The sequence below is a fragment of the Syngnathus typhle genome, linkage group LG1, assembly GCF_033458585.1.
Source record: "Syngnathus typhle isolate RoL2023-S1 ecotype Sweden linkage group LG1, RoL_Styp_1.0, whole genome shotgun sequence".
NCBI lineage: Eukaryota > Metazoa > Chordata > Actinopteri > Syngnathiformes > Syngnathidae > Syngnathus > Syngnathus typhle.
This window is the reverse complement of record NC_083738.1, coordinates 6,071,113-6,084,905: the sequence shown is the minus strand read 5'-3', so window position 1 is coordinate 6,084,905 and position 13,793 is coordinate 6,071,113. Positions and strand designations below refer to the sequence as shown.

Sequence of the window (13,793 nt, the reverse complement as noted above, 5' to 3'; positions counted from 1 at the left end):
ATTGATTGCTTTGAAGCCAATTATGTCTGCTTCTTATTTTGCTCAGATAATGGAGCCATTTAGGAGAAAGGACAAGCTTGAATATGAAGCAACTACATTCTTGTCCGTGTGCGCTAAATGATTCCCTGTGAGATTCAAATTGTTCAAAACTAAATATAGGTTATTTTTGTTGTGCATTTGCATTTTTTCATTATTGTGGATTTTCAGTTGTCTTTAACTGACATTATCTGTATTAATTTCCTAAATACATTCTCTCTCTCTAGAATCATAACCCAGTGACTGCATCAGCTTTTTGTCACTTCATTGTTGCATTACAAAGTGAGTTCAAAGTCCTTACGAATGAATACACCCACAATCCCAGTGAACAAATAGAAGATGAACTAAACCCACTCAAGTTAAAACTGGGAAGAATTGCGCACTATCCAACAATTAAATTATGAACATTTCCATTTTAGTAATAAATTGAGCAAATGTTTGGATATCACGTTCAAACACAAAAAGAAAAATCATCCCATCGTACACAGGAAACCTCCATGAGAAACAAAAGAAAATAATGTATTTTTATCAATTCCAACTTCCTCAAAGCATGAGCCGAATCAGACAGAAATATGGTGGACGAACGGATGGAGGGACGAACGGATAGATGGATGGAGGGACGAACGGATAGATGGATGGATGGATGGATGGATGGATGGATGGAAGGACGAACGGACGGACAGACAGACGGGCGGACGGACGGATGGAAAGTGAATATTAATATTATACATGCATTTATTTCACAAAAATGATAGAATATTAATATTATACATGCATTTATTTCACAAAAATGATAGATAAAAGTGCTCCAATCAAACTTCTATACACTGCAAAAAGGAAAAGAAAATCTAGCTCTTACAGATGGTGAAATTAAGCAGTTTGTAGGGTTAGGGTTAGGTTTGTGACTTTGCGCCCCGGGTGCTTTGCCAATTTACACACAAGATAACCTCTCCCCACTGAAGACACTCTGTATTGAAAAAAAGACAGTGGTTGATATGAGATAGTAGGCTAGTTCATGATTAGTATGGTTGTAGTGAATTGCTGTTTTGAGCTTCAAAGATTCCGGCTTCTATCCGGGATTTAGAAACACAGACGAATTAGTCTAGTCTGAGAGTCGTTTGAAAAGACCACCTTGACGTACTTGTGCTCCTTTTCATTTCATGGATAAAGCATGATACAACGCTTGCATTGAATTTTGTGCTAATGTGCTCGCATTAAACCACCGGAGGAAACCCGCCGAGTGAGTGCCACAATAACATCAGGTATTGTTTAAATCTGTGTGGGAGACGTTAGTATTTGTCAACTTCTGAATTTATCAAAAGGATCACCATAATATTCTAGATTTCATGGGCAGTAAATACTGTGTTTTGTCAAGATGTAGTGAGATCTTTTAGTGTGGCGTGGAATAGGTTTTGCTCATGAAATTCAAAATATTGAAGGTTGCTAATTACATTATTTTCAGCGAGTGTTTAAAGTTAACATAAGTAATATAAGTAATGATGTTCACATAAACTCTGAAGAATAACTGCAGTTGTATACCATTGAGTGACGTGAAGCTTATTTACATGACGCTTCTTGGCAATCATGTGGTTACTATGCAGTTGGAAACGGTTTGGCTCCAAAAACATACGTCTGCTTAAAGCCAAACATAACTGTGTACACACTCCTCTAACAAAACACGACCAACTTTATTACTATGTAGGTGTGTGTGAGTGACTGCAACACAACAAGAAAAGTGTTTTTAGGGTAATGTACGTACATATTTCCATACATTAGGTTATGCATAAAGGATTCAGTAGCCGTGGGCAAAGCATGCAAAAGTTTATTTTTGTTTTTCTTTACTTCACGTTGCATTGAGTAGTGGGAAAAGCAAGCAAAACTTTGTTTATGTTTTTCTTTACTTCACGTTGCATTGAAGTACATGTATTTGTATGTCTTTTTATTTCTATGTTGTACAGGTTATGATGGGCCAAAAGTCTGGATGATTCTGGCTGATGTCATGCAAACTGGGAACTAAAAACAATCCCCCATCTCAGTGAATGAGCTCAACATTTTCGGCACCGCCGGCTACCCTCAGGGTTAGTTAAAAAATAAAAGTCACTATTTTTTTTGTTCCAGTTTCCCGCTTCCCTTTTCCTTAAATAAGCAAAATTTGTGTTGCACTTGGTTGCTCTCTAGATTGGATTGTTTTACATTATGTGTTCTCTGTGCCCCCTCTGCATCCATTGTAGCCTCGTCATCCTGGGAGGATGATGCTCCCATCTGTGGTTTCTTATCAAGGTTTCTCATTTTTCCCCAGTTGGTTTTTGAGTTTTTCCTTGCCCTCCTGGGAGTTACGATCAGGGGATATCGAGAATAATTGTCAATTTTGCACATGTGAAGCCCTTTGAGACTTGTCTGTGATTTAGGACTATATAAATAAACTTGACTTGACTTGCTCTACCTCATCTGTGATACTTTGTAGTTATCTCGCATGTTTTGGACACCACTCCATGAGCCATCACTTCATCATGGTGGAAGGTTTGAGTGTCCCAATGATCCGAGAACCTAAGTTGTCTGAGGCTTTATGCTACTGGCAGTTCACCCATGGTAAACCAGGTCCTAGGTGAGAGACTAGACAAATCACAGTTTATGATGAGTTATAATATTGGACTTCATTTTTCTTGCCCGGGGCCGCCCTGTGGAACTATGCCTGAAGTTGTAGCTCAGAAGTGAGCATCTGGTGGCTGGACCTCACCCATGAAGCTCGGCCTGGTTGAGGCCAAAAAGGCAATGTGGGTCCACCTTCCCATGGGCTCATCATCTGTTGGAGGGACCATGGGGTCGGGACCTTGGCGGTCCGATCCCTGGCTACAGAAGCTGGCTCTAGGGATGCGGAATGTCCCCTCTGACAGGGAAAGAGGTGTGCCAGACAGATAAGTTCCGACTAGGTATAGTCGGACTCACCGGCACACATGGTTTGGGCTGTGGTACAAGCCCTCTCGAGAGGGGTTAGACTCTCTTCCACGTGACTCTCTTTGGTGAGAGGCGCCGATCAAGGGTTAGGGTTACTTATTGCTCCCTGGTTTGGCGCCAGTACATTGTGATTCAGCTTGGTGGACGAGAGGGTAGCCATACTTTTCAAACACATAAATAACATTTGCACTTCGTACACGCAGTCAAAACCCTGCTCTATCTGTCCACCTAACTATCCACCTCTATCCAGACACACACTTCCATCACTAACGGTATACAGGAAATCAGATCTCTTTCTCAAATTTGATGGTGGAAAAAAAAAGTAAATTCTCGTTGTAGGCACCAAATCCAGCTTCTTTAAAACCACAACTTGTTCCATTCGGTTTGAACTCCCATTAGAGACCAACCTCAGTTGAACTAGACACACATGCATGCCATCAGACACATCTCCCTTAGGCATCATTCCCTCTCACCTAACAATACTGCCGTTCTCATTAAGTCACATCCTGTCTTACTGAAACTAGACACCACTGCACACGACCACAGTCGAGCGTCTCAATGGTTTCAAACCCGCTAAACAACAATGCCAACTAACATCGGATTCTGAAGCTTTGTTCGAGATCAGAGACAGATTTCTCGACTTTTTGCATCGAAATATGTCGAATACTGGGGCAATCGACTTCTGGGGTCCTTCTGTATTTTCTTCGCCCCATTTTGTATCAGTCAAGGACTGCTTTAAAACCAGAAGAGAAAAAAATAAATCCTGCAGATGTGCCTGACACCACAGGCATTACAGTATTTCACTCACTTGCTAGATTTCACAGAATTGGCTGGCTTTAGTGCATTTTGAAAAGTGTGTCAATATTTAGTGCTTCTTGTTGGGAGATTTAAATACATATGCAAAATACAGCTTGCATTCACCCAATCCATCATGATAACAAGTGGGATAGAAAACGGATGGATGGTTGCATGTATTAAGCTCATTTAAAGTGTAATGCACCATTCTCTTCATTCAAGCTTTACCAACTATGCGATTGTTTCTCTATGAGTGATCAATTCAATTTCAAGATGGGAAAGCAGCTGATTTGGTGCCATTTTTCATCCTAAATCTATAGTGGCACAGACAAGCCCATGAATATGCTGTCAAAGGAAATGTTCTCATTTGAACATAGGAGTGCATTTGGTTGACAGTGCATACACATATTGGTTTTATGTAAGTTATTCGGTTATGTAGCACCAAACTGCATAGGCTGTTCAGAGATTTGTTTTATTACATTTTTTTTGGCAGAATCCAACCCACCCTTGGAGTCCTTCCTGCTTTTATAACCTCGGGTCAGGTGGAACTAGTTTGTCAGAACGGGACCAAGAATCGACAGTGAGATTTTACATGTGACTGTGAATACATGCCCGTAAGCGAGAGAAGCCCATGGGATTGTCGGGACGGCAGACATGATGGTGCCTTGTTTGCTTAAGTCACCAAAATGTCAGGAGACAGTTCAATCTCTTCAACAAAACTTATCACACGCTCCCACCCTAATTGCTGTAAATCACGAATATAATCAAGAAGCTACTATATATTGTGGATCAAAGCAGCGTACTAATATTTAGTAGTCACTCATTTTGTTCAAAACATAAGAACATTTTGTATGATATTCAATGATGTGACTCTTAATATTGTTGCTACAATGCATATAAAGTCAAACACATTTGGGCAAACAAAAGACTGTAACTGTACCAAGTAATTAAGAAAATGTCATCAGTCAGCAATCAATTCATGACATCTATATCATTCTCAACTGCTGGTGCTATGCAGGGTCACATGAAGCTGGACCTCTAACGCAATGTCTGGAGGCCCAATACAAGATGTATAGATGTAATGATAATGAAAATAAAAAGCAAAACATGTCTCACGGTTCGTTGTAAAAAACAAATGAGGAATGATGGTTTCATGAAACTAAGTCGTCCACACAAGCATTCAAGATGAACTACAAAGCATATAATAGACATTAAACAGGGTGCAGTTTGTGTTATGTCATAGCAACTGATTCTAGTCAATGACGTGAATAATAGCCAGTTGTAGATAATGGGTTTTCTTTTGCCTGTGGTGTCACCCATTGTATCAACAAAAGTAATCTTTCATTTGGAGGCATTTAACCCATTTATATAAACTAACTTCAGAGTAAAGATCAGATGCATTTCAAAACATTATTCAACTCAGGGGGTTACTTATTGTGCCGCAACAAGGATAAGAAAAAATATAGGACGAGTACAATTAACTAGCTTAGCTACATATAAATTCTGTGTGCAAATGTGTTTTGATTTCCCTCTGTTAATCATGCAGGTATGATTTAGTTCAGGGCACAGCAATGCATTCCACATTTCTCACTTGTGATGCAAACAACAGTATGACCGACAAATGGGGTTGTCAGTGGTCGTGACTACAGACAGAAAGCAGTCACGTGATTTTCCTGTAGCAAGGTTGCTGTCAATCGCTTGTTGTCACTGGTCCAGGTTTTTGTAAAATTTCGACATTAAAAAAAATAAAAATACTTGGAAAATGGTCACACGCAAAGTGGCAAAGTTGAAGATTCACAAATTCCCACATGACACCAAGAGATGAAAAATATGGACAGAGAAAGTGTATTGCCAGGATGGTTGGACAACAAACAACAGCGCTTATCTGTGCTAGTATGTAAGTTTATTGTCCCGTATTGTCTTTGATGTAAGTATGAAACAATGAATGAAAATTAATCGACAAGTTTAGCCAGGCCGCATTTTATCTGATTGTCCATTATTCAGTGTGTAAAAGGAATAAGAATGCAAATATCAAATACCGCTTAAGTGCTTTTGAATTTGCATGTAAGAACAGCAGAAAAAAGGTAGACCTCTTATTGTTGAGCATTTTAATGATCACAAAATGAGGACAGTCCATGCAACACGTAAATAATTTAGTTCAAAACAACAGCTCAGGCGTTTTATAAATATCGCAGACATCACACGACGCAACAGACGTATACCTCCCACAAACTTGTGCGTGAAGGAGTTGAAAAACAACTAGTAAACACTGAGCAGCAAGCGCGGCCACATTTCACAATGTGGCTGAAGCATATTTAATATTACTAATTGACACGTTAATGTGCCACAGCAGTCCAGCAGACAGTCATTATGCAAAATTTCAATAACATTCAGGTAATGTGAAGTATCCTAACCATTGAGTGAGTTGTGGTGTTCTTTCTTCCAATCTTAAAATTCTGCAAAGCATTTTTCAGTGCTTGTATAAATCAGACAAACATATTCCAATGTATTTCTTTTAATTGAAGTCCAATGGACCTCTGCCTTTGCATGCCATTGCACTTACACACAGTAGTAAGGACGCTTAACCGACTGCAATTGACTCACTGTTCTCATCCAGAGTTGGAATGTTGTCAACGTATCATGATTAGTTTTACTGCAATTGAAACTGCATACATCAAAAGTGTTGTGTGCACTAAAATAACTACTTAGGAGTTAGAGTTGAGGTGCAAGGAGAGGGCACTGCCAGGAGGGAGCAGTGTGGGTATATGGCTGAGTGCGGTTCAAAGCCGCCATTAATGGGACTAAACAGATTACTTGGAAGAGCACAGCACATCAGCACAGATATACCATGCCAAATACAAATTTTTCAAAATCCATTCCCCCCAAAATGAGAGCTGCGTTTTGTATGAACCTGAAACGTGACAGTCAAAGTTTCAGGTCATGGTGTGTGCTAATAAATATAAACACAGTCAGGAATCTTGAACTCCATTCTTGTTTTATATATAAAAACTACAGTGAAAAGACATCAAGGGAGCATTTGTTATGACACTAAACCTTTGGATTTGTTTTGTAATAAATCCATGAAGAAAAACAGGCAGGGAAAATGTGACAGTAAAAGGTCGTTTGGTTTTTCACTTCACACACATTGACGTAGGATGACCCCATACTTGCGTCAATTTGCTGTGCTTTGCAGCGCTAGATTGAACCCAGCAAACTAGTGGGGGAAGATTCAAACTGCAGAGACCCAGGGCAAGGCTAGAGCCACAAAAACAGATCTTACTAACACTCACTGCGCTCCCTCCTCCAGCCATCTGTTGCGACATTTCACAAACTGCCACTGCAATCAAAGCAAGTTATCCTAACGTGACTCAAGAGACCACACCCCCAAAAGCAATTTAGACAGGAGGTCAGCCGACTAAAAAGTTGTTCTCATAAGACTAATTTTCAAATTGGTCCTTTGGGTGATGGCAGTACTCAAAGCGGGAACTCGGTACAGCGATGTTGTTTTAAGGGAGGCGATCAGATCCTGTAGCTTGACAGTGGCGATAATGGATTTACTTTTGTTTATTGGGCTGGGCTCAGCTGGATTGGGGCACTTCCTGGAGACAGACACGCAAAGGGAAGAGCTCTGTGCCGAGCACTGTGTTCATGGCACTATAGAAATCTGGAAAACATCACTCAAGTGACAAATGTGCACTGCTTGTCTCTTTTCATTAAGATGATTAGCACAAACCATATCTCTTGTTATGTTTTGGCTATTCCCGCCCTCTGTGGGGTATGCACATTCACACGCAAACTCGGGCACACACAAAATCACATGCACACTTATGTTCATGTTGTAAACACAGTACTCTCATTCAAACACAATATTTAACAAAACATTTGTGCATCTACTATTGGGTATTACATTCAAATGAACCAGTGCACTGAAGGTAATTAATTGCTTGCTCGGCATGTGCCGCTGAAAGCATTTAAAACAGTATGCTTATTAGGAAACGTTAGTGCTGATAATGGAATTGCTGATTGCTCTACAAATGTGCAGGTTTTTATCACAGAGCTGACAGTGAATGGCCCCGGGCGTTGCTCAGTTTGTACCGGCGAGACGGAGATAACTGTTATTTATCAGTGGCGCTATCTGCTGCACAACCTCCCAAGGAGCAGGCTGTAAAAAGGAGATCAAGCGTAGAGGGGGGAGGGGGGCTCAGTGAACAGTTTAAGTAAAATGATCCCATACCTGTTGTTCATCTTTCGCATTGTCAAGAAATGCAGAAACTCAACAAAGGTTAAATGAACATGGAATGCTTTTGGAATGTTTTGCAAAGGAGCACCACCGATGATGACATTTGAAATCTAGTCTGGTGAATCTACAACACTTCCTTAGTGGCAGAAATGCCTTCGTTTTGAACATGACAATAGCTAAAACAACAGCAATGCTATCATGTTGCAGCAACACAAATGGTGAAGCAAACATCCAAGGCGACGTGGTGAGGTAGATGCACTATCAACAGAATGAATGAGTAAAATCTGCCAACAGTATTTTTGTAACATGATAAATATCGTTTCCTTAAAGCAGAATCCTGTGCCTCTACCATGCTACTTGACTGGCTTTACCTGCCAAAGTCAATACGTGCATGACAGCAGTGTAAACATTAAAGATACCCTATGGGCAAAAGTCTCATAGTTTAAAGTACAGCCTTCACAATAGTGAAATGTTTGCTGCAGTTCCCGTTGGAGTCCATCGCTCGTTCCTCAACACTATCAACACACGCTTCTTGCTCCAAACAGCCCTCATTGCCGACGCTTTCATATGAGTTGCCTTTACTCCGCCCCTGCGGCTCACTCTGCCAACTGTGTCTATCGTAGATGTATCCATTCATAGGTGCCGCTTTGGAGTTGTGGTTCCTTTTAAGGCAGAGGATTTCCTTAAACGCGTATCGAAACTCAGGGCTCCGGCAGTAAATAAGGGGATTGAAGGCTGAGTTTGCATAGCCTATCCAGTTGAGGATCCTGAAAGTGAGGTCGATGTCTTCCACCTTCCAAATGGCAACCACCACATTGAGCAGAAAGAAGGGCAACCAGCACAGAGTGAAGATGCCCATGATGATGCCCAGCGTCTTTAGGGCTTTGTGCTCCCGCAGGCAAAATTTCACCTTCTTCTGTCCCCGTCCAATGTTGGCAAACATAGGTTGGAGGTTGTCGCTGTTGTGAAAGCGCCCCACGCTTTGGTCGATCTTTCTGAGCTGGCGCTTGGCTTCCTGGAAAACCCGGCTGTAGACGAACACCATGATGACCAAAGGGATGTAGAAAGAGATGATAGAGGATGTGATGGCATAAGCCATGTTGGTGTGGAATTCACAGCAGTTACTATCAGCGATGCACTCTTTGGCTTGCTTATCATCAGATATCCACCACTTCATGTGTATGGGAAGGAAAGATATCAGGGCGGCGATGACCCACACCAGCACCACCACAATGCGAGCCTTACACTTTGTCAGCATGGTCTGGTAGCGGAAGGGTGAGGTGATGGCCAAGTAACGGTCTATGGCAATGACACACAAAGTCTCGATGCTTGCTGTCACGCAGAGAACGTCGGTCGCTGTCCAGAACTCGCACCAGAAACTACCAAAGTGCCAGGTTTTGAAGATGATATAACAAGCACCGAAGGGGACCACAATGAGACCCATGACCAGGTCGGCACAAGCCAGGGAGGTGATGAAGCAGTTAGTGACGTTTTGGAGACGCTGGAAGCGGGCGATTGCCGTTATGACCAGTACGTTTCCGAAAACAATGCAGAGGATGAGCAACGACACGATCATGCCCAGCACAATCATTGTGGCCTCACTAAAACCCTCCTCGGTTTTGGCCGGGTCTGATGAAGAGTTGATCGTCTCCGGGCGCACATCGAGGTACGGCGGTGGGCTTGGACTTCCCATCTGAAGAGATACAACATGGCTCCATTAAAACCACCGTTTCAACAGTGACCTGTTGAGACAGGATACAATATAGAAAAAAAAAACATCCAAGAGAAACTATGGAAGATATAGCACTCAGTATTGAACACCCACATGTCAGCAGTTAGTTCAATTACACCCAAAATGTTGCCAAAAACACTGTCCAATCCTACAAAGGTCCAGCAAGCCCACTTCTTAAAGCCTATTTAACAAGTTGACCTTAAAATAAAAGTACAGACCTCAACAGGTGGTTTCCTTCCTTCACTTCCTTTTACTAGAAAAGTCACCGTCTGATGACTTTCTGTTAAAACTTCAGCGCCACGTCTTTCTTTCTACGCACTTTCTCTTGGACTGCTGGCGTCTCACTCAAGCTGCCCCTCAGTTTAGCAGCACTGCTTCTCATGTGTCTCTCAGGCTATTTGTCAGCGCCCTTATAACATGCACTGATGACATCACAGTCAGGGCTCAGCCAATCAGGGGATATGCATGGTAGAGGGAGCTGAGAGCCGCAGAGAGTTTGAACACATTGTTCCTGCAGTTGTGACTGGATTAGACAAAAGCTGACCACGCATAATTAATTTAAATTAAAAAAACAAATCTTTTTATTGTGACAAAATACAAAACAACTGCATTTTCTGGCATCATTTTACAATGCATACAATGTGTTCAGTGATGCATTTGGAGGGCTTGGATTGAGTCTGCTAGTGGTTAACAGTTGACACTTTTGGCTCTAAGTTAGGGGACAAATTGCACACACATGCTGTCAAAATGCTAAGTTTGACCCCATTTATGTAATATTGCTGCCGAATTTCCATGCAAAACACGTTCAGTCATTGCATTTACTAGGTGCATACTGCAGATTCAGATGGGAGATCCCCTTAAAGAAAAATAACATAAAACCAGCTGTTTGTTCAATTTAAGGGCTCTGCACCATCACTCAATAATTTATGGCCCCTTACATTGCTCTTTCGCGCACTCAAAGGATGTGTACATTTCGGTAAAAAACCAACAGTGTTTCCATCTTAACCTCTCCATGTCTACACGACAATGTTTTCAGACACCTTTAAAAAAATCTTTAAAGCCGTTCTACCAATTAAAATGGGGATCCAATTGATATGAAAGATAAACACACATTTAAATTCCTGCTTTAAACATAAAAAAAAAAATAATAATCAACCCCCCTCAAAACAGCACATTTCGAAGTGTTGGGGACACTCATCATCTCTTAAAATATAAATATATAAATGTATGTTGAGGTAGGACAGTAGTTAAGAAAGAATATTGGTTCACCTTTTGGTAGAGTGTTTCCAGTTGTACAGTTGATGAACAAATTAAAACTACTGATGGATTTCTACAATCTTAACATACAAGCAGAATAAAACCACCACCAATCTAGCCATCTATACATTGATTCACAAAAAAGTAAAGTCACAAGCAAAGATGATAGTCTGCAGGCAGTGGCGTAGCCAAGCCGGGGCGAGCCGGGACGGCGCCCCGGTTAGGACTCCCTGTGCCCCGGTTGAAAAAAATCGAGCTTTTTCGATTCTTCATTTTCATGCCGTTTTTTTCTTTCGGTCTTGCGCGAATGTGCTTGCGCTATTCTATGTGGGCGATGTTATCCATTCACCGTTTGCCTCCCGGACCCGGATGTTGTTTTAGCGATCAGCGAACGGCGTGGGCGATGTTTGATTTTTTTTCCTGTGGGCGTGCGCCCCTACTGAAAAAATTCCTGGCTACGCCACTGTCTGCAGGGTTTAAATATCTCCAGTGTGGTCCTGTTGCTTTGTTTCATAAGTATTACTAGTGTGCATAGGATACAGTTGATAGACCAAGTGTGGATTTCAGGATTTGAAACTGGAATTAGCCAGGTGAGTAAGCAACGGATCAACCCAGTGGCGTAGCCAAGCCGGGGCGAGCCGGGACGGCGCCCCGGTTAGGACTCCCTGTGCCCCGGTTGAAAAAAATCGAGCTTTTTCGATTCTTCATTTTCATGCCGTTTTTTTCTTTGGGTCTTGCGCGAATGTGCTTGCGCTATTCTATGTGCGCGATGTTATCCATTCACCCTTTGCCTCCCTGACCCGGATGTTGTTTTAGCGATCAGCGAAGGGTGTGGGTGATGTTAGATTTTTTTTCCTGTGGGCGTGCGCCCCTACTAGAAAAATTCCTGGCTACGCCTCTGGATCAACCTCCATTCCTTGTATTTGATAATTATACATCCACATTCACCGTGCTGTATTCAAGCGTGAACTTAAAAGGATATTGTAGTATGGTATTCATAAGTGGATACCTGCCTGGGTTTTGGTGCACAAAATATCCTGCTCCAACCTCTTCATACATATAGTAATTTAAAGGAAAACTTTGCTCATGCTCGCTGTACTTTCCGGAGGTTAGGTCATAGCATTTAAACAGATTAATTAACAAAGAAGCCCTTTATCTACTCGACTGTGAAAAACATTTTGTGCTACACCGGGAATCAATGATGCTTCATGGAGGTCCATGTGCTGGTGCCACAGGCACTGTTCTTCAGCCGTGCGCCTCACAATGAGCTCTTAGAGAGGTCCATATGACCCGTGACGCAGAAGGAGATCCAATCAAGTCCTCCCTGCTCTTCTCATTCATGTGGCAAGTCACGTAGCGTCACTCAGAGTCCTTCAATCAGCTGAGATAGATAGATAGATAGATAGATAGATAGATAGATAGATAGATAGATAGATAGATAGATAGATAGATAGATAGATAGATAGATAGATAGATAGATAGATAGATAGATAGATAGATAGATAGATAGATAGATAGATAGATAGATAGATAGATAGATAGATAGATAGATAGATAGATAGATAGAATAGCTTAAAGGAAATGGTTTGCTGGATGTAATGTACCCGCTATTAAAGTATAAATTATAAATAAGCGCCTCTTATAGCCATTTTTAATTGTTTACTTTGCACTTGGATACACATACTTCAAGGTTTAGTGTCAAGTACTGATGTAGTGTCTGCTGAAAAGACATTTCTTTTATTTCTTTGTGCATATTTAGAAGTGGATGAATAAATTCTCCACACTCATTACTGCCCTGGCATACCCCTTCGCCCTCTTGTCAAAACTAGTGAATGCAGGTCCTGCTTGTTGAGTGTCGCGCTGTTTTGCAAAAGGAGTCTGTATCTTTGATTAATCATGACTGGCTTCCTCAATCTGTGATATTTACCTTCCTGCATCCTGTCATATGGAGGAATCGCACCACTTTTGCAAAGTAGGTCAGCGTCAGTCTGCAACTTGACATTTCATTTAAATTTCATCCTGTCACTTGTTGCACTTCATTGTATCTCCTTCATTCATTTTTTCAAATGTTTTTACTCTATGTTTCTTAGTAGTTGTGGTGTCGCTCTGATGATCCAGCTTTCACCTTTACTTCCCCATTTTAGATTTTTCCTGCGATGCATGAAGAACAGTACCTGGAGGCGTTATTTCTTCAGGGAAATGAAAGGAAATGCAAGGGCCTCAAAATTCACTTCCACTTTTATTTCTTGAGTTGACGCTTTTTACTGGTTTTGCATTTGTGAAACATCATAAGACCAGAAGAGCAAAACAATATTTGTTGAAATCAGCAAGTGACTTCCAGCAGGTCAAAGCAAACACAAGGAACTAATTTTAGCAAATATTTGTCATTCTTCCAGTCTGGGCAGAATTTGTGCATTTGTTTCTACTTTTATGCAAAGGCGTGGTAATCAAATTAAAGCATGAATGTATTTGCCAACAAACCAAAAAACAGTCACATAAAAATGTTTACCGATGACAGTCCATTCAACTTTGTTCCTTGTGTGTAATTACTTGGAAAAAATACTTTCATTTTGGGCTTAATCCAGAGCAATCGTTCTACTTTATAAATTTCCTGAGGGGCTATTCAATTGACCCATGAAAATTAGCGTATAACAACCAGCGACCAATAAGTCACTTTGCAATGCTATGCACAGTGGCCTTTTTGAAAAAGGCATCACTCGTGCAAAATTGGTTGATTCACAAATTTCCACTGTAATCAAGTCGGATACACCAAATATT

General features: G+C 41.2%; 1 protein-coding gene across 1 annotated transcript; it reads right to left on the bottom strand.

The window, feature by feature from the left end:
* Positions 1-5,879: 5,879 nt before the first annotated feature.
* On the bottom strand, positions 5,880-10,140 carry adrb2a (adrenoceptor beta 2, surface a). The gene is given in 3 exon segments (XM_061283812.1): positions 5,880-9,719; positions 9,977-10,071; positions 10,074-10,140. Coding segments are annotated over 3 exon segments (1,413 nt in total). The 3' UTR covers positions 5,880-8,468.
* Positions 10,141-13,793: the final 3,653 nt, after the last annotated feature.